This window comes from Rhinopithecus roxellana, chromosome 10, assembly GCF_007565055.1.
Source record: "Rhinopithecus roxellana isolate Shanxi Qingling chromosome 10, ASM756505v1, whole genome shotgun sequence".
Taxonomy (NCBI): domain Eukaryota; kingdom Metazoa; phylum Chordata; class Mammalia; order Primates; family Cercopithecidae; genus Rhinopithecus; species Rhinopithecus roxellana.
The window spans coordinates 130,976,020-131,001,288 of record NC_044558.1 but is presented as its reverse complement, the minus strand read 5'-3'; the positions used below and the strand labels follow the sequence as shown (position 1 = coordinate 131,001,288).

The following is a 25,269-nucleotide window of genomic DNA, read 5'->3' as shown; positions in this document are numbered from 1 at the left end:
CTCACTTTAGGTGGGCCTTTTATATTTCTTGAATGAAAGAGGGATAAATGAACAAGTAAATGAATAACACTGTTTCTAATTACCATCTGGAGCATTTGAGTCTTAGTAACTGCTAGAGTTGCTACTTGGGGCAGTTTCCTTACCTGATTGTAAGGCTACATCTTATAATCTAGAAATGAGAATAGTAGTATTTCCTTCCCCATGCAAGTTAATGTGCAAAACTCTGAACACAGTAACACATCAAGATCAAATTAAAATTTGCTAATAAAAATATATCAGTGTTTATAATTATCAAATACATTTGTCTTATAATAATACATAAATGCTTTATGCTTCTGTCTCTACTGTTCATATGTAAGGAGTACTCTTTTATAACTAAAATACTTTTTAAAAGCATAAACTTCACAGGATCTAACTCAGTACCTTTCAAAAAATGTTTTTGCTGACTGAATAAAAGAATGAATGAATGCATATGCATGTGTGTGCCAGTCTCCTACACACACAGGCACAACTTTGTTGCATTTGACCTGTATAATGTTGTTTTTCTCATTACTACCCTTGAATCCAAAGTATGCATTGCCTCAGACTCTATTGGAATGATCTTTAAAGGACCTTTAAGTCTTCTGGAAAGGTATCGAGTTGAAGAAAAAGGTGGCAAAAGTTTTTTATTTTTTTTTAAATGGCTCAAATAATAGAATATAGATGAGTTTATCTGAATTTTGTTTCTGATTTTCTGATTCATTCTGTGGCATTAACAATACCATATCTCTGATTTTCTGTCAATAAGATAATAGAAATACTATTTACCAATTAATGATATAGCATAGTATTTAAGTAGGATTTTGTGAATCTTTTATTAAAGTTTATGGAAGTGTGATATACGGGATCAATGGTAAGTTGGCGCAGTGTTGATATATTTTAATGGGTAAATTTTCCCAATTATGTGAGATAAAATGCTACTGGAAAAATATCTGTTTCTTGTACTAAAATATTTTCAGTTTAAATCAGATGGATTTTTCTTCATTTAAAAAAAATCACCCTTTTTATTTTCAAATTCGCCGAGCTCTGAAGTTGGAGTTCACACACTGAGATCTGAGGTTGGAGTTCACACACTGATATCAACCAAACGTTGAAGTGTAGGATCAGAAAAGGAATAAGGGATGATCCAAATAAAAAAGAGAAATATTAGATTTTTTTAAAAAAGCTAATTTGTCACTTCATTCATTGAATATGAACTGAATAGACTTCTAACCCTTAAAATACTTTTTTCTCTCTCTCTCTCTCTTTTTATTGCCTGGAATCCTAAGAGCTTTATCATTTGCAGTCATAAAATGAAAATATACACCAAACCCTCAAAGGGCAAGTATGAAATTAAATTATATTTGGGCAGCTGTAACCTTTTAAAACGATCAGATTCCAGTTAATGTATTTCTTCCTGTTCCAAGTGCTGCCATGGTGTTTGATGGTGGGAAGCAGTCCAAAGGGCATTGGGAGATAATAAATTCACTGTAAATTTCACCCCAAGGCATGTCTTGATACACCAAGGCCTCCATTTAGCAAGGCTGACCTAAAACTCTTGTCACATCCAAAGGTCATTTAGGTTGGGGTTGGTGTGTCCCATCTATCTTTCCTTGATGTAAAGAGTGACAGTTGAAACAGGATTGAGCTCATAAACAGTCATCTGAATATGAAAAAGAAGCTAGCTTTGGAGTAGGAAGGGAAAGTGAAGAGAGAACTACCTTTTACGGTGTGACTAGCAAATGCCGTGGTTTTTGCAAAGTTAATGAAGGGTGGGTTGATCTCATAGCTCTTGTTTCAGATCATTCTTTAATTTGGAAGGCATTACTGGATTTGGTTGATTTAGGGTCTGGTACTCTTTCCTCTTCTATTTGTATTTGTCTCCAAAGCTGGGAGTATGTTAAGTATTTTTTAAAGTATCTAATATTTCCAACTTTCTTTTACTTTAAAATCACAATAATCCTTCCCCCCTTTGCACCTGTTCTCTTTAGTTCATATACCAACACACGGGAATAAAATAGGAGGAAACTGTTTTAGAAAAATAAAGCCTAATGTGGTCCTGGAAAACAGTGATTTTTTTCTAATGCCCTCTTAATCATGCATTTTTTTATTGTGGTAAAATATGTATAACATAAAATTTACATTTTAACCACTTTTAAGTGTACAGTTCTGTGTAGCATTACATACAATGTTATATAGCCATCACCACTGTCTGTGTCCAGTACATTTTCATCATGCAAAATAGAACCTCTGTATTTATTAATTATTTCGTATTTCTTATTTCCTCTTCCCCATCCCCTGATAAGCTCTCTTCTACTTTCTGTCTCTATGAATTTGCATATCCTAAGTACCTTATATAAATGTAGTCATATGCTATTTGTCCTTTTGTGACTGATTTATGTCATTTAGCATATTTTCAAGATTCATCCATGTTGTCGCATATATCCCTCAAATATACACTTTAAGAATGACTCTGGTTCTCTCAAAAACAACATTTACTTATAAATGTTAAGAATTGTGGATATATAACTTCTCAATTATAATAATCATAACTAATATGTAGTGTCAAATAGAGAAATATTAAACAACTATGTGACAAATAATGAAAGATCAAATTCTTGCAAGTCTTCTTGGGAAAAAATTTAAAAATCCTTTCATGAAAGCAGAGATAGTTATTTACTAATTATTTAGAGTAGTGCTTGGCATATCATAGATCCCCAGTAAATATTTATTAAATTAATGGATCAATTTAAGGCAGGAGAGCAGAAGTTAAGAGTTTTTTCTCTGTACTACTTCATTGGTACATGAGGAATAGGTCCTGTGCAATTGATAATGAAGCCTATTGTGATCAAAAAAGTCAATGAAAGTAAAAATGAATTGTAAATACAAGGCGCTATTGGAGTGTATTATTGTTATTTTAATTGATTTATTAGTTACATGTGCTGGGGTGGTGAAAAGGACTCATTTTTGCTCTACCTTTTTCTTTTTCAAATGGTCTAGAAAAATTGAGATTGGCCACCATGAATTTACTCAAAGCATACAGTTTTATATGATTAATTCTTGATATAAATTATACAAGAAAGAGCAAATATTTAAATAAAAATGAGGCTCAGAATGTTGAAAATTGTATATACAGGTTTATTCTATAATCGTTTTAAATCAAGTTTAAATCTGTAAAAATGTGATTAGGTAGATATTACTTCAATTAAAAGTAGGTTGTAGGTGAAGCAAACCCTCCCAATCTATTCTCCATATCATGTGTAGACTAATTTTGTAGAAGTATAAATCTAATTCTGTCATTCCTCTTATTAAATTATTATATATTTCCATCTACCTTTGTAGACATCTCTCCCACTGCGCTGCGTCTCACTGGTTTCTTTCTGATACTACGAACTTGTCATGTTTCCTCCCAGCACGTAGTTTTTCTGCCAGTCTTTTTCCTCCTGTATGTATGTAATTATATCAGCTCATCTTTCTGACCTCCGAGTATTCATAGTTGCAGGAAAGTCTTTCTTGCTTTGCCTGCCTGTAGTGTAGCTCTCGTTTGCATGCTCTTAGAGCACCATATACTTCTATTTTGTAGTATTTTGCACATTTGGGATTTTACTTTTCACTTGTATAATTATTTCACTGATGGCTTTCTTATTCTACGTAAGCTCTATGGAACTGAAGACCTAGAATGAAACTGGTACTTTATAATTTTTTTCAATGAATAAAAGCACAAATGATAAAAGATAATAAGTATAACAGGTTTCTCCATATTTCATTGCCTTGTTTCCTACAATTATTTAAATGGTTAAAATAAGTATCAAATTGAGAAGAAAACCAAACTGAAGGGCTTTTTACTGCCAGTAGCCAAAAGGAAGTAAAAGGATGAAAGATGCCAGGAAAAATTTCCTGTTGGACACTTCACGTTTCTTTCTTGTTCTGTGTTCCCAGTACTATCACTTTTATCAGAAGAGCCCAGCCTCCATAAAAAGTGCTTTCTGAATTACCCTTCCCAAGTTTGTCTAACTCTTGGTTTTAGAGTACACAAACCCTACTATTATATTAAAAAGACTAGAAAAAATGTTCCTAAGACATAGGCTAAGAGTTAGAAGCTCTGTAAAAAGTCAAAAAGATTTGGATTCCGACTTTAGCTTGGTCTCTTACCTATGCCACTTTGGACAGATGACTTTTACTCTCTCTTGGCCTCAATGTCCTGCTCCATAAATTAAAAATAATACCTATTTCCTAAGATTGTTGAGAAGGTTCTAAGAGATATTACATGGACATGTATCACAGTAAGCATTCTATAACTTCAGCTGTTATGATTATTATTGCTGCTGTTGTTATTCTCTGTCCAGATTTTCCCTGAAATGTAGTTTTATTTAGCATAATTTGTATACTCAAAGAGCCCAAACTAATATTTATATGTGATACTTTCTTAATCTTAAAGGTTTATGAGGGAAGGAGGAAGAAAAAAGTAAGAGGGGAATCCATAGGAAGAAGTCCTTTTTTAAAACCTCTCATATGTGTTGTTTGTTAGTAATAACAGCAAAACAAAACAGCAAGCAAAACAACAAGAAGAGCAAACTTAAGTGACTTTGTGGTTTCTTCAGGGAAAGTTGAGTTCTGTTACTACTGACTCAAGGAGGCTTTCGCTCTTGAAGCCTTTAACCCTTGGCCCTGGAAACTTCTATTTTTGACTCAGAGTTCAGGGGAAATTCCTTTTTTCACTGGCCAGCAGGTGGGGGATTCCACCTGCATCCCACTGCAGAAGAGATGAATTTAATCACGTAACATTTTATTTGGAAGGCATTTTCCCATAGTAGCATTACATCACAGAAGAATTTCAGGGTTACTGGGACTTCTGATACTGCCAGTTGTTTAACCTGTGGCAAGTTACTGAACCACTGTTGAATTCATTTTTCATTTTTCTCACTAAACTCACAAAGTTGCTGTGGTGATCCCTGAAATAGTATGCAAGCTTCTAGCAAAATGATTAACATCTCATAGTCATAGAGAAAATCTTGGTTGTTGTACTTCCTCCCTCTATACGTTTCAAGTATTTGCAAGCCTCCAGCAAGGATGTACTGTGGAGGTACGTTTTTATGACATGCAAAATAATATATAGTCTGATTTAATATGAAATGACTTAGATTGTCTTTATATTGAGGTAGAATGCTATTTAAAAATGACTTGATTACTACCCTCCAATCTATTGGGATACATTGAACAGTGATTTCACAAATATGAACTTAGCCAAAGACAAGTGTTTGCTTTAGAACTCTTTCTGATAATACTATAATTCTGATAATACCCAAATTAAATAATGAAAATTGGTAACAACAGAAATTTTTTCTCCTGATGAACATGCATTTCTCTTCTTACTGTTGCTTTGAAGGGAATTTCAGCAATATTTTTCTCTAAATTAAACTGATTAAAGATATAAGTATAATCACTGATACATAAAGAAATTCGAAGAGTCTTCCAGCCAGTGTCCTTCTTACCTTGCCAAATGGAGATGTATTTACTGGTTGGTGACCTCAGGAATAGATGCAGAGTGTTCATCCTCCCACAGTAATGAACAGCAAGTCTGGAGCGGCATAAAAAGGGTCAATCGAATAGGTCATACATCATATGGGGAGGCAGATGTTGGAACATATTGTAATGGATTACTGTGCAGTACATGAAGATGGCTTATGGAGTAGAAATACAGGGAGGGAGTGAGCGAAAGAGAAACTATCAGTTAGGGTGTTCTTACATGACTCTCGCAAAATATATCTGGTTCTTTAAGGAACTGCTTCAATTATAAAAGTCAAAATGTTTTTTTCTAGCTGTTTAAGATTTACCGGTGTGTAATGAAGAAAGCCTTTTAAAACCCAGTGCATTTGAAGTGTTTCTTATTTATAGGCTTTAGTATCTGCAATGTGACAGAAACAGCATGAGAGCATCACACCTGTGAAAAAGGTCTTAAGATTTAAGTAAGTTCAAATGTATCTTTAATTTTTAGCAGGATGCTATCTTCACACCCTCCTAACACTCCACCCCTCATTGATAGCTTCGTATTTCATCCAAGTATCACACTGAGTAAGACTGAATTTGGAATAGAAAAATCAAGATTGTCTATGTATTATTAATATTTGGTGATAGCAGCTTTAAATAAATTACATTATATCTTCTGTACATGTATTCACTATAGCTTTTTTAACAGTAAAACTCAAACTATAGCCAGATGTAATTATTTACTTTTGTGTCCAAGTATTTCCAGGTTATATCAGACAAGAGTGATATTTTCAAGGAGGTGTGGGTCATAATAATAATGTGTGCCTTGGAGCCCATACCACCAAGCCCCCTATTTCACCAAGCATGCTTCCCAGTGGTTCACCTATTTTCTCTGATGGCAGAACATTTCATTTCTGAAGTTGGTAACGTATTTCCCTTGATGGCTTATCCTCCTGCCTGACATCTTTTTGTTTGTTTGTTTTGTTTTTGCCTTTTTTTTTTTTTTTTTTTTTTTTTTTTGAGACAGAGACTTGTTATATTGCCTAGGCCTGGAGTTCAGTGCCACAATCACAGCTCACTGCAGCCTTGAACTGCTGGGCTCAAGCAATCCCCCTGTCTCAGCATCCTAAGTAACTAGGACTGCACATGCCATTATGCCCAGCTAATTTTATTTTATTTTTAAGTTATTGTTGAGATGGGGTTTCGCTATATTGCCCAGGCTCGTCTCAAACTCCTGCGCTCAAGTGATCCTCCCACCTTGGCCTTTCAGAGTGCTAGGATTATGGGCTTGAGCCTCAGCACCTAATCACTAACCTCTGGTGATACCGACTAACTCTTCAGCCTTTTGAGGCCTTTGTCCACCCAAGTCATTTTCTTGTTTGACCTGCTAATTCAAACCCTTATACACCCAACAGCTGCAACTTCTTTGTTTTTTAAATTATGCTGTATTGACATAACAGCTATTAGCTCCCCTTCATATGGACAAATCTGTAGCAAGTCTGAGTTTGTTCATTCTTTCATTGTAATACATTTTTTTCTTGACGTCAAGTTTCATTAGAATTTGTGTACAAACACAAAAGATTTTAAATCTCCCAGATCATGTGTATGTGAAGTTGCTCCTCCCAGTGCCTCTAGGCCTTAGTATACACTTCCTTACTCCCTTCAGGATGAATTCTTCCCCAGCTGGGACTCTAAACCGGAAAATAAGTGACAACCCTTCCCACCCTCCTCTAGGCACCTTTCCCCAGTCACTTTTCCCCCATGGGCTGTGATAGAACTGGGGAGGCAACGGGAGAAATGTTTCACAATCGCAGCCTCCACCCACTTCTGTGGGTTAACCACTTAGGAGGTTAGCCGAGAACTCTTGCCATCTATTCCCTACCCCTGTCCCTTTCCACTCAGGTTTGACCAAGAGTCTCAGTCCTGAGAGCTGGCTGTCAGCCCTGTCTACTCTTCATTTTTTCCAGGAGTCACCTTAGTGGTTAATGAAAGTCGTCATGTTCAGAGTCCTACCTTGGCATGCCCAGTATTCCTTGATGGTTACAAAGAACACATATCCCTTTAGAACCCTCGTTGTACTTCTCCTCTGTTAGGATTTTTGAAAATTAAAGAATAAAAAATTACTTTTTGTGTAAGTATATAAAAAATTCATTTGAGAGGAAACTATTTGTATTACCTTTTCCCACTATTATGTTATTATTATGAATATTTTGATAATAGCTATATAGTACTATTAACCCGAACTCTTGCACAGTCTCTCTGATAGGTTTTGAATTTGACCCTTTAAAGTCAAATTCAAATATATAAAGAAGTTTTACAACTCAATAATAAGACAGCTCAATTTGTAAAATACATTACAGGATATAAATACAATCCCATTATTGAGTATATACCTAAAGAAATATAAATTGGATAAATGTGGTGCATATACACCATGGAATACTATATAGCCATAAAAAAGAATAAGATCATATCTTTTGAAGGAACGTAAATGAAGCTGGAGGCCATTATCGTTAGCAAACTAGCACAGGAACAGAAAAACAAATACTGCATGTTCTCACCTATAAGTGAGAGCTAAATGATAAGAAGAACTTATGGACACACAGAGGGGAACAACAGTCACTGAGGCCTATTTGAAGGTAGAGAGTGGGAAGAGGGAGAAGAGCAGAAAAAATAACAATTGGGTACTAGACTTAATATCTGGGTGACAAAATAATCTGTACAACAATCCTCCCGACACAAGTTTACCTATATATCAAGCCCGCACATGTACCCCTGGACCTAAAATTAAAAAAAATTTAAATAAAATTCATATATATAAGTAATTCTTACAATTCAATAAGACAGCTTAATTTTTTTTAAAAAAAAGCAAAAGATCTGAATGCATATTTTACCGAAAAAGACAGGAATGGCTAATCAGTACATGAAAAGATGCTCAACATCATTAGACAAATGCAAAATTAAAACTACAATGAGATACCACTTTATACCTCCTAAAATCATTATAATTAAAAAGACAATACCAAGTACTGATGAAAATATAAGGCCAGGTGTGGTGGCTCATGCCTGTAATCCCAGCACTTTAGGAGGCCAAGGCAGGTGGATCGCGAGGTCAGGAGTTCAAAACCAGCCTGACCAACGTGGGGAAACCCCGTCTCTACTAAAAATACAAAAAGATTAGCTGGGCGTGGTGGTGGGCGCCTGTAATCCCAGCTACTCAGGAGGCTGAGACAGGAGAGTTGCTTTAACCCGGGAGGCAGAGGTTGCAGTGAGCGGAGATCGTGCCACAAGTACTCCAGCCTGGGTGACAGAGTGACACTCTGTTTCCAAAAAAAAAGAAAGAAAGAAAATATAGAGAAACTGGAATTCTCATACATTGCTATGGAAATGAAAGATGGTTCAGCCACTTCAGAAAAGTTTGACAATTTCCTTAGAAGGTAAACATGAAGATACCACATTACTCAACAAATCCAATCCTAGGACATGGATAAGCAGGAGTAATGAAAACACACAAAGACTTGTACAGGAATGTTCATAGCGGGATTATTCACTGGAAAACTGGAAAAAGTCATCCAAATATCCATCAACTAGATAAATGGATAAACAAATATTATACACCCATGCAAAGAAATACTTTTCAACAATACAATAACAGGCTACTGATACATGCTACACCTTGGAGAGAATTCAAAAATGTTACACTAAGTGAAAGAAACCAGATCACTTTTTCTATAGTCTCTTCCAGCATTGCCCCAGTAGTGGGGACTACAAAATAGCATTACCTCACATCTGGCCAAGGAGAAGTAGAAGGAATGTGTTATTTCATTTTAAAAAGGGAGAGGAAGGTCTTCTGTTGTGTACAGAAAAGCCTTAAATTTTAATAAACATACTTTGTTGGTTGATTTGAAGGTTAACCTTATGGCTTTGCATGTTTTATTCCTTTTGCCTGGAATATTCTTGCATTTTAACTTCATCCTGCACTTCCTTGAGGACATACGTAGCAGGACTGTAGCCATGTCAGATCCTGGCCCCCACTTCAGAAGCCTTTACAAGTCAGTTGAAGTCAAGACGATGAGCCTATTTAGAACAGAAACCACTTCTTGTCTCTTGAATGGAGCTAGGGGTGGGAAGAGGAGGGACACAGGTACACACCCAAACCTGCTGTCCTTGTGCCACCAGGTTTAACATGGAGCCGCAAGGAGAGCAAGAATTCTAGATTCAAAGCTGTCCTCCAGATTTCGAAACTGAAGGTCCGTAGTCATTAAATACTAACTTCCTATTCCTCCCTCTCCCGAGCCCCTGACAACCACCATTCTGCTTTCTGCCTCTATGAATTTAATTTCTCTAGGTAATTCATATAAGTGGAATCATACTATATTTGTTATTTGGTGAGTGACTTGTTTGCTTAGCATAGCATAATACCTTTAAGGTTTATCCATGTTGTACCATGTGCCAGAATTTCATGTCTTTCTAAGGCTGAATAATATTTCATTGTATGTATATAGCGTATTTTGTTTATCCATTTATCCATCAATAGACGTTTGAATTGTTTCTACCTTTGGGCTATTGTGAATAATTCTGCTATGAACATGGGTGTACAGATCTCTTTTTGAGATCCTGCTTTCAGTTCTTTTTTGTATATTACCAAAAGTAAAATTACCGGGTTATATAGTAATTCCGTCTTTAACTTTTTGAGGAACCACCATATTGCCATATTATTTTTCACAGTGGCAGGAGCATTGCACAGTCCCACCAGCAATATACAAGTTTCCAATTCCTCCACACCCTTGCCAGCATTTGTTATTTTCTGGTGCCTTTTTTTTTTTTTTTTTTTTTTTTTTTTTGATAGTAGCCATCCTAATGGGTGTGAAGCAGTATCTCTTCTGCTTTTGATTGCATCCAGGTCATTTTGAAAATAGGTTTGTCAAGACGGGAGAATGAAACATGTTTAATTAGACAGTTCATTAACTAGACTTATGAATTTTTCATTTTTGTACATTCAACATGTGAGTTCCTGTCTCTGCTTTTGTCCTGGTATTCAGTGCATTTAAGGCCTATCCTGGTGTTCACGCATTACACTTGAAGAACATGCAAAAGAAATGCTGATAATGTTACGGAAAGTCCCTGTTTAAACTCAAGTTGCTATGATAATTTTCTGTGAAAAAACATTATGAAAAATAATGTGCAAAGCAAATTTATTCACACTGAAACATGCTGCTATGTTTTGAAAGATTTTCTCCAGTACATTAGTTTCTCTTTAAACTCCACATTTAAGTTACATTAAGAAGCTGAAATTAAGCTATAAAGATAACACTTATGGAGCCTTGAAATTGCTTTTTGAATTTTTCCTCACAAATGATATTCCCTGTTCCTCCTCTTGAAAACAGGAAAAGAAAGAAGAAATAAACAAATACTTTTCCATCAAATATATATAGTATATATCTTTTTAGGTTTTATTTAAACTTTAACAGTTCATATTCAACTGTTTTTTAAAATCATAATAGATGACATATATTTTAAAATCTCTATTCCAAATGTTTAACACATTGCACATATGTTAATTGTTCTTGCCATATTTCAAACCCTGGATTGAAAAGAAATCTTCCATTTTTATATGTATGTTTGACCTGGGAGAAGCTATTAATCAGCAAGATTTTAGCTCTATAATGTTCTTTTAGAAGATGTAAGTCTATATATTTGCTTATGTGCAATTTTAGAAGTGACAGCTCTTTATTTTTGAGTGAGGACTTTATCACTGAGCATGAAAAAGGATTACAACTTTTTCCTTATGCCTACTTAAACTCTTGGGGTAAACTAAACAATCTCATTGGTCACATTTTATTAAATACTTTAAAATCTCAATTACCTGACTTGGATTATATGACTGTATCAAATTATCACATGTACCCTCAAAATATGTACATTTAATGTATAGCAATAAAATATATTAAAAATATGTAAAATTTATTTATATTCATTTATGACATACCTCTTCTGTCTCTGTTTTATATACTGGTGTTTGATATGAGATTGCACTTGCAGAAAAGGATAATACTTACAAAAATAATTTTAAACAATTTCACAAAAAAACTGTGTTAAATGGTATGCATGCTCTTAGCACTCTCCATTCACATAATGACAGTGTAAAAAGTACACAGATTATCTTTAGGAATCAGTATGTTTTATCATACAGTATTTAAGAAAGACATATTTCAGTTGTAATCTTACTGTTCTTCTTTTTTTAATTTAAAATGCCTTTTGTGCCCAGCTCTCCTACGAAGTTGGTGATTTGGGGAGAAGAAATGTAAGGAGGGTGAAAGGGGGAGAGTAAGGGTAGAGAGAAGATGGTGGACATAACTTATTTTGCACTGTCTTCACAATAAAGTAGAAATATCTCCATCTCCTAATCCATGCCTGAAGTAAAGGAAAATAGTTGGATCAAACCATACACTGTCATATGCTGCTGGCTCTTAAGTAAGTGACTGTATATGGCATCATCTCTGTCTCCTGTGCCTTTATCCAGATTGACTGGGCACACAAAAGGGAGACCTGTAGAAAGATCCCAGTTAAAATAAAAATTAAAGATCCAGCAATCCCGCTTCTGGGCATGTATCCAAAGGAAATGAAAGCAGCATGTTGAAGAGGTATCTGTACTCCAATGTTGATTGCAGCATTATCTACGATAACCAAGACATGGAATCAACCTTATTGTCCATCAGTACATGAATGGATATAGAAAATGTGATATGTGTACACACACACACACACACACACACACACAATGGAATACTTTTCGCACTTAAAAAAAAAGAAAATCCTGTTATTTGTGAAAACATGGATAAACCTGAAGGATGTTCTGTTAAGTGAAATAAGCAAAGCACAGACAGACAAATACCATGTGATATCATTTACCTGTGTAATCTAAAACAGTCAAACTCATGAAAGTAGACAGTAGAATAGTGATTACCAGGGTAGAAGGTAAGGGGGACTGAGGAGATACTGGTCAAGTAATAATTTTTAAAAATAGAAAATTAAACTTTGAGCAAACTACAAAGATCCCAAAGAAAGAGCTTATACCTACCAGCAACCATAACTACTGCTAAATATCTTTTACTTTCTAAATAGCAAATATTTAAGATTCAGCAAGTAAATCATGTATATTTATTTATCAAAAAGAAGGCATTTGTCATCTGTCTTTTCCAAAATATTTCAGAATATCCATATGCTTCAACTCTTGGTTCTGTTGTCTTTTGAAAAGATACTTTTAACTTTTTTCAAATCTTCACCCATTTTTGGTATTTATTTTGCAAACAGAAATTCAGTTACTATTATGATTATGACTACAATGAGGGTATTAACAATCTATTTTGTTCTTATGCTGATAAGATTTAAATTCATTTTTTTCTCTCAAGCAAATGAAATGAGTGAATGAATGTGAATTTTATCTGTATTATTAATGAGCCTTCCTTTCTAATTCTTCGGATTGTACAAGCATTCCAAATTCCTTTCGGATTTTAAAAATTTGTTCCCTGTGTAGTCACTATCATTATGAAATACATTAAATATGTACAAAAGATCTATATTAATATTTTACATAGTCAATTTCTGTGTTTGTTCAATTTTACTGTTCCTCGTTTTTAAAATTTTCTGATAAAGCATTGATTAGCAGGGACATAATCTCTGCCTTCAAGGGGTTTACTGATCAGTAAATGATTTGGGGCAACAAATCTTGATAGATATTTTTGTCAGTGCCTAATGCACTGAATCCAAATACTCCAGATGGCAGTTAGACAGTGGACTAGTAGTCATTGAGAGAAGTTGTGTTTTTAGCAATTTCAGGAAAGTAAGCTATTACAGAAAAGTGGCAAGAATTTATCACCTCTAGGAATTAATGAAATAGACTAGCTTAGAATTTAAATAAACTGTTTGTAGAATTTCTCCACTCCTCACACTGAAAAGTACTTGTTTAAGGTATTTTTATGGGTATCTTCATATAAAAGCATGATTGATTTAACACTATTGATTGTAACCATAGCATAAAAGCTATGTCGTCCAAATACAATTATACTATTTTTTTTCCCCAAAAATAGCAACAGTTAATTAGTACAAGTTAAAATATCTGTTATCCTACCAGACCTTTTCTGGCCCCATAGTGGGCCATTAGAGATGAGCAGAAAGAATGCCTGTTAATGAACTGCCAGCCCACTGCCCAGTAGTGCTTTGGTGCACATAATAATAAATTACAAGAAAAACTGATTAGACTTGAGTAAGTTAGATACAATTCAAGCTTATGTTGTTGGTGGTGGAGAACATCACACTTTTCATAATTTTTTTTTTTTTTTTTTTTTTTTTCGAGAAGGAGTCTCGCTCTGTCACCCAGGCTGGAGCGCAGTGGCCAGATCTCAGCTCACTGCAAACTCCGCCTCCCGGGTTTACGCCTTTCTCCTGCCTCAGCCTCCCAAGTAGCTGGGACTACAGGCGCCCGCCACCTCGCCCGGCTAGTTTTTTGTATTTTTTTAGTAGAGACGGGGTTTCACCGTGTTAGCCAGGATGGTCTCCATCTTCTGACCTCGTGATCCGCCCGCCTCGGCCTCCCAAAGTGCTGGGATTACAGGCTTGAGCCACCGCGCCCGGCCGTTCATAATTTTTTAAAAGTGTTTTAATGAGCCACACTTTAGGGGAAGTTCATGATTGAATGAATCTAGTCATTCAGGGAAATCCTTTCTGTGTGAATTAATTCTTCCTTTGCCAAGAAGGAAAGAAAGAAATAAAAGAAAAATATAGTATATGTGTTTTGTTTTTCTTAAAAGGATAATATGATGAATATACACAAATGAGAATAGATGATTGGTGAGAATACTTACATACTTATGAAGATTGTGTATAAATTGTATTACCATTCTGTTCCTCTGTTTCTCTTTTCTTTTCCCCAGTTAATTGGCAATTTTTATGTGCCCAGTGTTCTATGAACTTGAAATTATTTTTTCCATCTTCATTTCACAACTGTTACTGCAACTCAAGTTCTTATGGTCAGAATTATCACTGTTAAATGTTGATAACCTCATAGCTGATATTTCTGTATTATCGATATTCTAGCTAAATACATTATATCTCTTGCTCTCAAACAGTCGGTGGCTTTCTCTTACTACATTTTCAATGAAAACTCTTTTGCTTATGTTTCAAAAGCTTTCATAAGGTGAATGTAGCCTACAAAACTAATGTTATTTTCCTCTAACATGGCTATGTATGCACTGTCCTTTCTACCACTCACTGTTCCACACCAACGTCTATATTTCCTTTGCAGCAACTAGCTCATTCCTGCTCTCATGCCTTTCATTCCTAGAATATTATATTATCTCGTTTTTCTATGTCCACCTTAATCCATCTCTTCTATGAAAACATACCTGAATGCACTGATGCATTTCTTCTCTCTAACACCTTCAACAGTGACATGCAGTTACAGTACACTTATAGTCTCATTGTTTTCTGTTTATCGGTCTTGACTTAAGGCAGATACTATGTTTGTACAATTTCTGTCTCCTCTGCTATTTTTTTTTTGGTGGGGGGGAGGGGTGAGGTCTCACTATGTTGCCCAGGCTGGTCTCAAACTCCTGGGCTCAAGAAGTCCTTCTGTCTCTGCCTCACAAAGTGCTGAGATTACAGGTGTGAGCCACCAAACCTGGCTCAGCTCAGCCTTTTATGTTTAGTGTTATCTGTTTGTTTCTGATGTTTTAGACAACTTCGCTCTCATAAAAATACATTCATCATAATATACATTATGTTTAACTTTGGGTTTTATCTGTCATTATGTAAAGAAAGATGTTAACCAGATTTTCTCTTTAAGACATACATAGAAACATAAGTGGATTATATAGTTCTCCAGATGCTTTTTACTTTGGGTGACCTTCTAGTAGTCACTAGATTTCATGCCCCTTTCCCCTCTACAAGGTCAACCAAGGGTTCTGTGACTGTTGACTTCACTCAGGGTAAACACCTGTTATTAGGCTGGATTTTGCTTCAAGAACATTTAATAAAAGAAGGAAACTGTTCATCATTTCTTGGCTTCTTTGTTGTAAAATCAATGCTACACATATTTTAGTGGATAGAAAAAGGAGCATATTTTTTTAAAACTTTGAATTAAAATAAGTCACAGCAGCATTTAAAAAAGTTATCCACTCTTACATATATAGCCAGATAGAAGAATTATTGTCAGCTTCTTTAATTTTACTGAAATTTCCTATTAATTTGTGAATGGCTAAGGTAGAACGCAAGAGTATTAAAATTCCTGATCTTATCTGTGCAGACTCAAAGTATGTTAAATTCTCTAGGACGGGGTTCATTTTTGCTTTTGTATTATAATGTAACTTTTAAGAAAATATATCTGTGACACAAAATGTGTTGAAATAGATATTTTCTGGCCTTATTTCAATACCTTGGCAAACCAGGAAAATTTGATATGCTTAGTGGAAAATGCAATGATGTGGGAATAGTAGAAACCTGATCACAGTTGGGTAAGAGTAATTCTAAAATTTGTCCTCTTGCACAGAAGCCAAATATGAGAAAGGGATTATGGGCAATTTGGGGTAGAGAAGAGCACCCTAATGTTAGCCACCCTCGAACTGAATAGCAGGCTTATCTCTCATCATAAATTACATTAAGTCTCTGTATTCTGTAGAAATACCAGCAAGGCAAATAATATCATACTGTTATTATAGAAATATTAGCCTATTTAACTGGGTCTATCTCTTTTACAAATGTTTCTTCCCTTTCAACTCAAAAGCATTTCTTTTAGGACAGTTTTACTCAGATACACCTTAATTCCATGTTTAAAAGGGTAAAAGTACATTTATTTCAATGAGGAAAGAATATGAATAACTTTTATTTCCAAATATATGTCATCTCCATCCTTTAAATCCTTTAACTCAATAAACTATTTTAGAGTTTTTAATCTTGTATTTTTAATATTAGTTCTTATATTTCTTTGGAAATTATGACTGTCTCTGGTGCCTAATATTTAAATATTGAATCACATTTAATGACTACTTGGTTAAGCTGTTTAAATATCTAAATAACACAAATAACCAATAATTTTGTCAATAATATGAAGAATCAAAATTAAATTTTGAATAACTGTTTTGTTCACATTTTCTTTACCTACATTTAAATTGCAGGGTATAATGCCATCGATTTTTAACACAGGTGGGAGAAATGGATCAATTCTGGTAGTTTTTCTTTAAATAGTAAACTCTGAAGTCTTCACTTTTGAAGTGAATTATCCTTTTAATGTTTATGAAGACAATCATTTTTATTCTTTCCAGTTGGCTGGGTTAAGAAAAGATGTAATTATTACAACACATAAAACCCTTATGAGACAATTATTAATATAAAAATATTTTTCTGGTTTTCAGTTTTTCTCTGGAATATATTTTACATTACTTTGCATAAAAATAAGCCATAATTTTTATCGATAATGTTAATGTATTTTTATTTAGGTTATAGTGTCTGGAGAATTATGTATGTGTATTTTCACATAAATGTGTGCTGTCTCCAGTTTTCATTATTTTATTTAGAGAGAGACACTGCTAATCAGGATCTGTGGCTTATTGTGAGCAATTTTGTCTTTTGGAATTTCTCTTTCAGAAAAAAAATTAAGATAATCCAGATAACTATTTCACAGTACTTCTCCTTGAGAGCTTTTTTTCTTGCTTCATTGTAGAAATTTTAGCTTGCATTGTAAATGCTACCCATGGAATCTCAAGACGAATGAGAAATAAGAAACTGGGATATGTGTGTGTGTATAAAATTTATTTAATATTAACTATTTAGTAATTTAAATGATATATTTATTTAATAACTGTTTTCTTATGTAGTTATTTAAAATTTTAACAAAGTGCAAAAAGAAGATGAAAAGAGTAATAATCTAAATATTTGATGTAGTATTTGAATTTAAAGCAACTTCCTTGTTTTAGGATAATGTATCATATGGCTATCATTATCAAAGTAAAATTTTTCTTTTATTAATTACTTGGACAATTTCTATTAAGAATAGGTAATGGCTTAGTGGAAGAATATGTGTTTTAGGCAGTATTCTTTAAAACCTTAATCCTCAAGATAATTTGAGATTTGTCTGGGTTTATATATCATGAAGTAAAGTAAACTTCTGGCAAGCATCAGTTAATTTTTATCAACATAGATAGACTGACCAGATAATATTCTTTAAGTGCTTTTTTTCCATTGCCTTTCAGTGACTTTTCTTTACTTCTACCCACCTAACCCTCAGAAAAATTGTTTCAGGTGCCCATTTCAAGAAATCAAAGAGTCATACAGGGCTTGAACCAATATGGATAGTAGAAAATTACTGTGTATATGAAGCATCCTTTTGTAACACACTGTATAAATTCAAAGTAGAATATAAAGAGCTCTTAACTGGATAATATGTTATACTTGCCTTCCATAGACATTGGAATAAAGTAAATATGGATGGCTCTTATTTGCTTTGAGTCCCTGGACATACTGAAGGTGAGATCACTTATATGTGGTATCTGCCATTTCTCCCCTAAAAAGTAATGAAATCTGAGGTGACGGCTTCTTTATTTGAATATTCCAGTACACTAAACAAAATCCCCATAGGAAAAATACCACATCTGAATATATGTACTCTCTGAAAGGTACGTTTATTTTATGATTCATAGTATTCTTTCTCCCCCCCCCCCCCTTTTTCTTCTGTAGCAGTTATATGCTGCCCAGCTAGCTGCGATGCAGGTATCTCCAGGAGGGAAGCTGCCAGGCATACCCCAAGGTAACCTTGGTGCTGCTGTATCTCCTACCAGCATTCACACAGACAAGAGCACAAACAGCCCACCACCCAAAAGCAAGGTACCCTTTTGAAGAAGCCACTGTCTTGCCACTTAGTTTTATTTTTCATTCAATGGTATTTATTAAATGTCTATTATATGCCAGCAGCTAGGTTAAACTCTGCGTGTACAAGGAGGTAAGAATCAAGTAAGGGCAACAGGTGTGCATGTAAACTTATCTGCATACATGTAATCATTCATTTATTCATGTGTTCAATATGCATGTACTGATAACTATAGCAGAAAATGTGAGTGATAAAAAAGATAATCAAATGGGTATCTTGTACCCAAGGAGCTTACAGTCTGATTATGTAGATATTTATAAAAATAGCCAGATAGCCATACTCTATGATACAAAATAAATTTTATAAAAAGTTATAGATAAAGTACATTGGAAGTTATATTGGGAGGCAGAGATGATCTTCAGTGAGAGATCCCAGCAGGAGTTTACCAGAGAAGGGACAACTGAAATAGACCTTCAAATGCGAGTAGAATTAGGACCTACAGAAGGTGTTTTAAAAATATCAGTGACTGGCCGGGCGCGGTGGCTCAAGCCTGTAATCCCAGCACTTTGGGGGGCCGAGGCGGGCGGATCACAAGGTCAGGAGATCGAGACCATCCTGGCTAACACGGTGAAACCCCGTCTCTACTAAAAAATACAAAAAACTAGCCGGGCGAGGTGGCGGGCGCCTGTAGTCCCAGCTACTCGGGAAGCTGAGGCAGGAGAATGGTGTAAACCCGGGAGGCGGAGCTTGCAGTGAGCTGAGATCTGGCCAGTGCACTCCAGCTTGGGTGACAGAGGGAGACTCCGTCTCAAAAAAAAAAAAAAAATATATATATATATATATATATCAGTGACTGTTATGATGTGGTGCAGTGTAGATATACTTTTAGATAAATCACCCACCCAATGAGATTATGATGTAAGGAAATGAAGATAATAGTAGTGTTAGAAGTAAGGCAATTTAGAAGTAGTTTTGGTTTTTAAGCTAAGAAAACATTAGAACACATGAAAAAGGATCAGAGAAAAGTCAAATAATGTATGTTTCTTGGCCTAAAAGGAGAGAAAAATTGATTTTAAAATTGTATTTGTATTAAGATCTTGCTTAAATGATATTGTATAAATATATTAAGCTTTCCATGCAAGAAATAAGAAGAGTGATCATAAAGCAATATTCCTTGAGATTACTCAGGGAAACAACCACAGAAAATTTGATTCTATTAAAAAATGTTGAATAGAAAGCTGACATATATATATATATATATATATATATATATACACACACACATATATATATATATATATATATTTTTTTTTTTGCTGAATTATGTAGAAAATTGCTTCTGTTCTCCATCCCATGAATACCATGTTGACATGTCTAAAGCAAACTAGGGTAAGAATAGTCACAATCGTTGAAATACACAGAGAAAAAGATTAGAAAATATTAAAAGAAAAAAATCCAAGAATCCTAAAAAAATCTTTCTCTAGTACCCTGGTGGCTCTGTCAGGATGTCGTTCAGAGTTATTGTATACTCCAGAGAGTAAATCAGTAAGGAGAAGGAATCAATCAATCATTTGGAAAAGGGCACTCTAGCCTCCATCTTCCTAGAATTCCCCAGTCCTTTTCCATATTACTAAAAGACAAATATTTTGGGGAATATAACTTAACCTGGACAAGGACCTTAGACCATGTTTTTTCAACAATATGTAGAAATATTTAATGAAAATGATTGTACACACTGCATTGACAGTAGGAGTATACATATGCCACTTTTAAGATCTATTTCAGTTGTTTAATGGACCATGCATCTTCTGTGCTTAATGTATATCTAAGACCTGGTCTGCTTTTCTTTATAATCACAACAGCATGTAAGTTTTTAAAACTTGGTAATAATTTTAACATTTATTAAATACATTTAATTTTAAAGTAGTGATAATTTTAGTGTTTCTGTGGACCAGCAGTTTTCATGTATCACCTGTAAAGAAAAATGTACTTCAGATAAAAAAAATCGCTGTAGCAGCATAGTCATTGTTATACACAGATACATCTGTGAGTTATTATTCTCTGTTTTTTCCCTTGATTTATTGATGTGATTTCACATCATGTTTCATAATGAGGCTTTACATCAGGACATTTCACTTTATGATTTTAGGATATGTTGCTCACTTTTAAATGGCTGATGGATTTTTTTCTTACACCTACCATCACTTTTTATCATTGATACCTTCTCACCGGATTACTTATACAAATCATCATGAAGCTTTTGATGTCAGTCAGCCTCATCCATTTATGCATCTGCTGATTTGTCCGTTCACTCATTTATCCATTCAAATGTTTATTGAGCAGTTGCTACAATGATATTTTCTTAGGTAACCATGGAAAATGCTAAAGTAACTGAAGGTTTGCTTTGCTAAGATTAAGAAATTGCTTTATGAACTATATAGTTCTATACATTCGTAGAACCTTATAGACTTCGTGCAAAAGAGAATCATTCTTTCAGTAGTGTCAGAAATCTGCCACATCCTGTGGTTTTATATACCTCTGTTTATTTAATACAAGTGAAAAAGTTGATTGTGTTTCCGTAGCCATGATTATACATTATTTAAAAATATAGTTCTTCTTTGAAATTCAATTACTTTTTGAAAGTAAGCCTTTATGAATTTTCTATCATATCAAGTTTAAGAAAACAGTGGGTGTTGTACTTCTTTCCATCCACAATTATTGTAAAATACACAAAGGTTTAAGAATAAAGTGCCTCTTTTCAAGTAACAATGGTTGAATAAAACTATGCCCTTTCTTTGCTCAGTGCCCTCTAGCATACTGTCCACAACTGCTCTTATTGTCAGAAAAGATTTCTTCAGTGTGTTTGTGTTTCAACTCAGCAGTAAAATGTAGTGGGTTAAAAATAGCCACACCAATAAGTAATACTGTTGTCATTTTAATGAAGAACATGGCCAAAAAAATACCACCTATAGTAAATAAAGAGGACCCATTACAATACATGAATTTACTTTCTTATAGCCTGGAATTGACATTTATACATAGCATAATAAACATTTTGACTTCACAAAGCTATTTTATTCATGTGTAATAGCTATCATTTATTATCATATTTATGTTTTTAAGCAAATAATTATTAATGTCCTGGGGGTATTTTCTGTGTGTTTTATTGGCAAATTTTCATGTCTGTGTTACCATAAAATAGAGTTATTTTATTAAAGGATTTTGTGTTGTCTACATACCTACCTGGCATAAACCAAATTGATGGTTTAAGTTAAAAGTGTATTTGCTCTTTGGAACAATGGAATCGTAAGTCACATCCAGGTGACGATGTGAGGATAATGATCTTATTGATAGCTGTCAAAAATTCACCATGTTCTCTGAGTTGTATTGCCTGCCTTTCTTCCTGGGTATGCCTTTGCCTTTTACTCAGAACTCTAGAGAAGGACACAAACAAAACTTATTTGCAATTTGCAAAAAAATGGAAGGGGGGAATCGAAAGGAGGGGGCTCCAAAAGACTGTAAAATTGTACAGCATGAGTCCTCTGATGCATGCTGTTTTCAATCTGCTGTATGCCAGTTGGAGGCTTGGGGAGTGTGTGTGTGAGAGAGAAAGGATAATGCTGAGAAATGATAGAGTGGCTGTGACCTCCAAGCTCAGCCTGGAAATCCAAGACATTGATTTCACTTAGCATTCCTGCTGAGAAATCTGGCGGAGTTCAGTTGTAATAAAAGAACAAGATTCTGTTCTAATGGTAATGGCGTATGACAGACATATCACTTTGTCTGTCCTCAGCACCAGAGAGAGGAGAATTGGAGAAAGGTCACCTGACCTGCCTGTGGTGTTGTACGAGTGCTGTACTGAGCTTTGAACTGCCGCCCAGGAGCATAATTATTTATAATATTAAATGATAAAGAAACCTTTAGAGGACTCACAGTGAACTCTGAAAATGGCACAGTGGAATTGTGTTCTGTAAATCTGAAAACATGAAAAGAAATCTGGTCTGTTCAAAATCTGCATTCAAGAACATGCATAGTGTTGCTTGTTGAGTTACAGGTCCTTGAACTTACTGTTTGTGAACTGTTTGCATTAATGCCTGACATATTGTCATGAGTTACTTTTTCTTTTCTCAATGCCTTGGTTTTATTAGTCCCAAGCCAAATATATACATACATATACATATATATAGTTATATGTATATACATACGTATATATATATATTTTTCCCCCCATGGTCTATCTTGCCAAAGACTGGATGATACAGAATTAAGAACATTGACAGATTTTTAAAATTTCTCGGCTGTTACAATAAAATATTTCTAAATATTTGTACATTTGTCTCTTTAGCAATTATTTAATTTGCTCCCTTTTGGATGTTACTCCAGGACTGTTGTTTTTCATTGACCCACAAAAGCGAATATGTTTAGCTCTATTCTAGCTCTTGTATGTCCTAACAGCTAAGTTTATGGCTAAATGTTGGTAAATAAGTCTGAGTGAAAGTATAAAACCTTGAAATTTTATGACAAGAGATCCTGTTCAATGAAAATTATAAAAATAATTATACCTTCTCACATTAAAGAAAATTATTTAATTGAGTTCTTGTTAAGCAGTATTGACATTTGAATTACGTATACAATAATGTTGTTTTGAATCTGCTTATAGCCTTAACAAATGTTTTAATTATTTGCTTGTGGTTTAACTTTCTGCCACAGAAGGAACTGCAATGTATTCAGCAACTTTCATTTTTGCACGACATATTTATTTAAATGAATTTCCACATACTTTCGTGTAGTCTTTTAAGAGACTAGATGACCTTTGCTTTGTTATAGTAATTGATCTTTTGGTACATTTGTTTTCTAAAAATAAATCATTTCTTGTAAATTTAACGGAATCAGTATCAGACTTAAGTTACTTTAGGAGGAAGAGTATTTAGACTCAGTTTCACACACAGCTCATAATAATTGTTAGTTATGAATAGGCTTATAGTTCTGTGTTATCACGAAGTCTTCAAATGTTAAGACTTGGTGTGCTAAAATCCAGACTTCACATTGTAAGTGTTCTGCCATTGTAAAAGTAGCGACCTCTTGGGAAAATCCTAAGAGCAACTTGTAAATACTATAAAACCTCCCTTGGTATTTGATGGAAACTTACATATTGCCGGCAGCAGCCAAGAACAGTCAGTTTAAAAAGCCGAAGACAAGAGAGAATTCCTGGGTGCTTTTCTTTTAACCTTACCAGGACCTTAGTCATACCCCAAGTCACAGTTGTGTTTCTATCAATGGCAAGAGCACACAGATTGTCCTAATCAATTTTTTTTGTTCTTTTCGAATACTTCTGACAGTGATGTTCCCATTTGCTCAGCAGTAGCACCTGGGAGTATGACAAGGAAAAGAAATGTTTCTCCAACAAGCCAGAAATGGCCCTAAAAAATGTGATGACCAGACACAACCAGATTCTTTGAGCTGCACAGTCCTTATAATATTGCTTCAAATTCAGAAGCAAGAACTGGAACTTTATTGTTATCTGATCCTCTTTCAAAGGCATAGTAAAGATTTTGCCCGATGTGGTACCACCTGTTTGTGTAGTAATATCAGCAGTGCCGATGACTCCTATTAGGGAACCTATTTTTTGCTGAAATGGTACCAATCACATGGTTTCAAGCTATCAAGTAAACATTATATCAATACACACTGATCTGCAGGGTAGAATTTTGTAGTTTAATACTATGAGTCACCATTTGTGGTACACATATACACAAGATTACTTAGCAATATGCTAGCAGTATGAGAAATCAGAGGATAATCAAGATTCGTCTTGATTGAGGATTAGTTCTCACAGGAGATTTGGGAAATGAACCCATTTTTGGTAATTGGAGACAGTGTTTTATAATGCCAAGTGGGGAAAAAGCAGAATACAAAGCACACATACAGCATAATCACAACCAAGTCTACCTACCACTAACACAAAGTATAAAACATTATTCTTAATATTGTGACAAAAAACATCTGTTGAAGATAAAGCACAAGAGTGGCCGGGTGCAGTGGCTCATGCCTGTAATCCCAGCACTCTGGGAGTCGGAGGCGAGTGGATCACAAGGTCAGGAGATCCAGACCATCCTGGCTAACACGGTGAAACCCCATCTCTACGAAAAAATACCAAAAAATGAGCTGGGCGAGGTGGCGGGCGCCTGTAGTCCCAGCTACTGGAGAGGCTGAGGCAGGAGAATGGCGTGAACCCGGGAGGCGGAGCTTGCAGTGAGCCACGATCGCGCCACTGCACTCCAGCCTGGGCGAGAGCGCGAGACTCCGTCTCAAAAAATAAAAATAAAAAAATAAAAATAAAAAAAAAAAGATAAAGCACAAGACAACAAAGAGACTTCATGAGTTTGAAATGGACTAGGAAGCGCTAAGGCCTCCACAGGAATATTTCCATGATGAAAAGTTCAAAAAGCACTGGTCTATGTAACTATAACCTCATTTAATAATTTTCACATTTCATCTGACCATGTGAAATTTTGAGCGGTAGTTTCTAGGGGTGTTATTTCCAATATGTAAAAGTTTTAGAATACTACTATTTGACTTACTCTGAGAGCTCTTAAGGTCAAAATCTCAAATCACGACTTACTGCACAGGGCTAAAACTGGTCTGTGAATGTAGTATTTCTAAGTAATTCACAGTGCTGAAATAGTGTTGATAAAAGAGGAGCCGCCATTTATCTCTATATATCAGCATCAAATCACTGATCCATCCTGAAACTGGTGGGCCTGGTACTTTTGTAGATTCCATTTCTCTCACAAGTTCAGGACAGAAAGGGGTATTAGCCTCAGCTAATTATAACCGCATTTAAATTGACCATTTTCTAGTCTTAACAGTGTCTGGCATATCACTTAAATGCCAGAATCTGCTTA

The 25,269-nt window shown here is 34.8% G+C and overlaps 1 protein-coding gene across 1 annotated transcript in view; it reads left to right on the top strand.

Moving 5' to 3' along the window:
* SOX5 (SRY-box transcription factor 5) overlaps nucleotides 1-25,269 on the top strand; it is a 694,017-nt gene that overhangs the window by 600,148 nt on the left and 68,600 nt on the right. Inside the window, exon 9 of the mRNA XM_030939629.1 lies at nucleotides 18,235-18,381. Within this exon, the coding sequence (XP_030795489.1) occupies nucleotides 18,235-18,381 (147 nt within the window). The remainder of the gene's footprint in view (nucleotides 1-18,234; nucleotides 18,382-25,269) is intronic.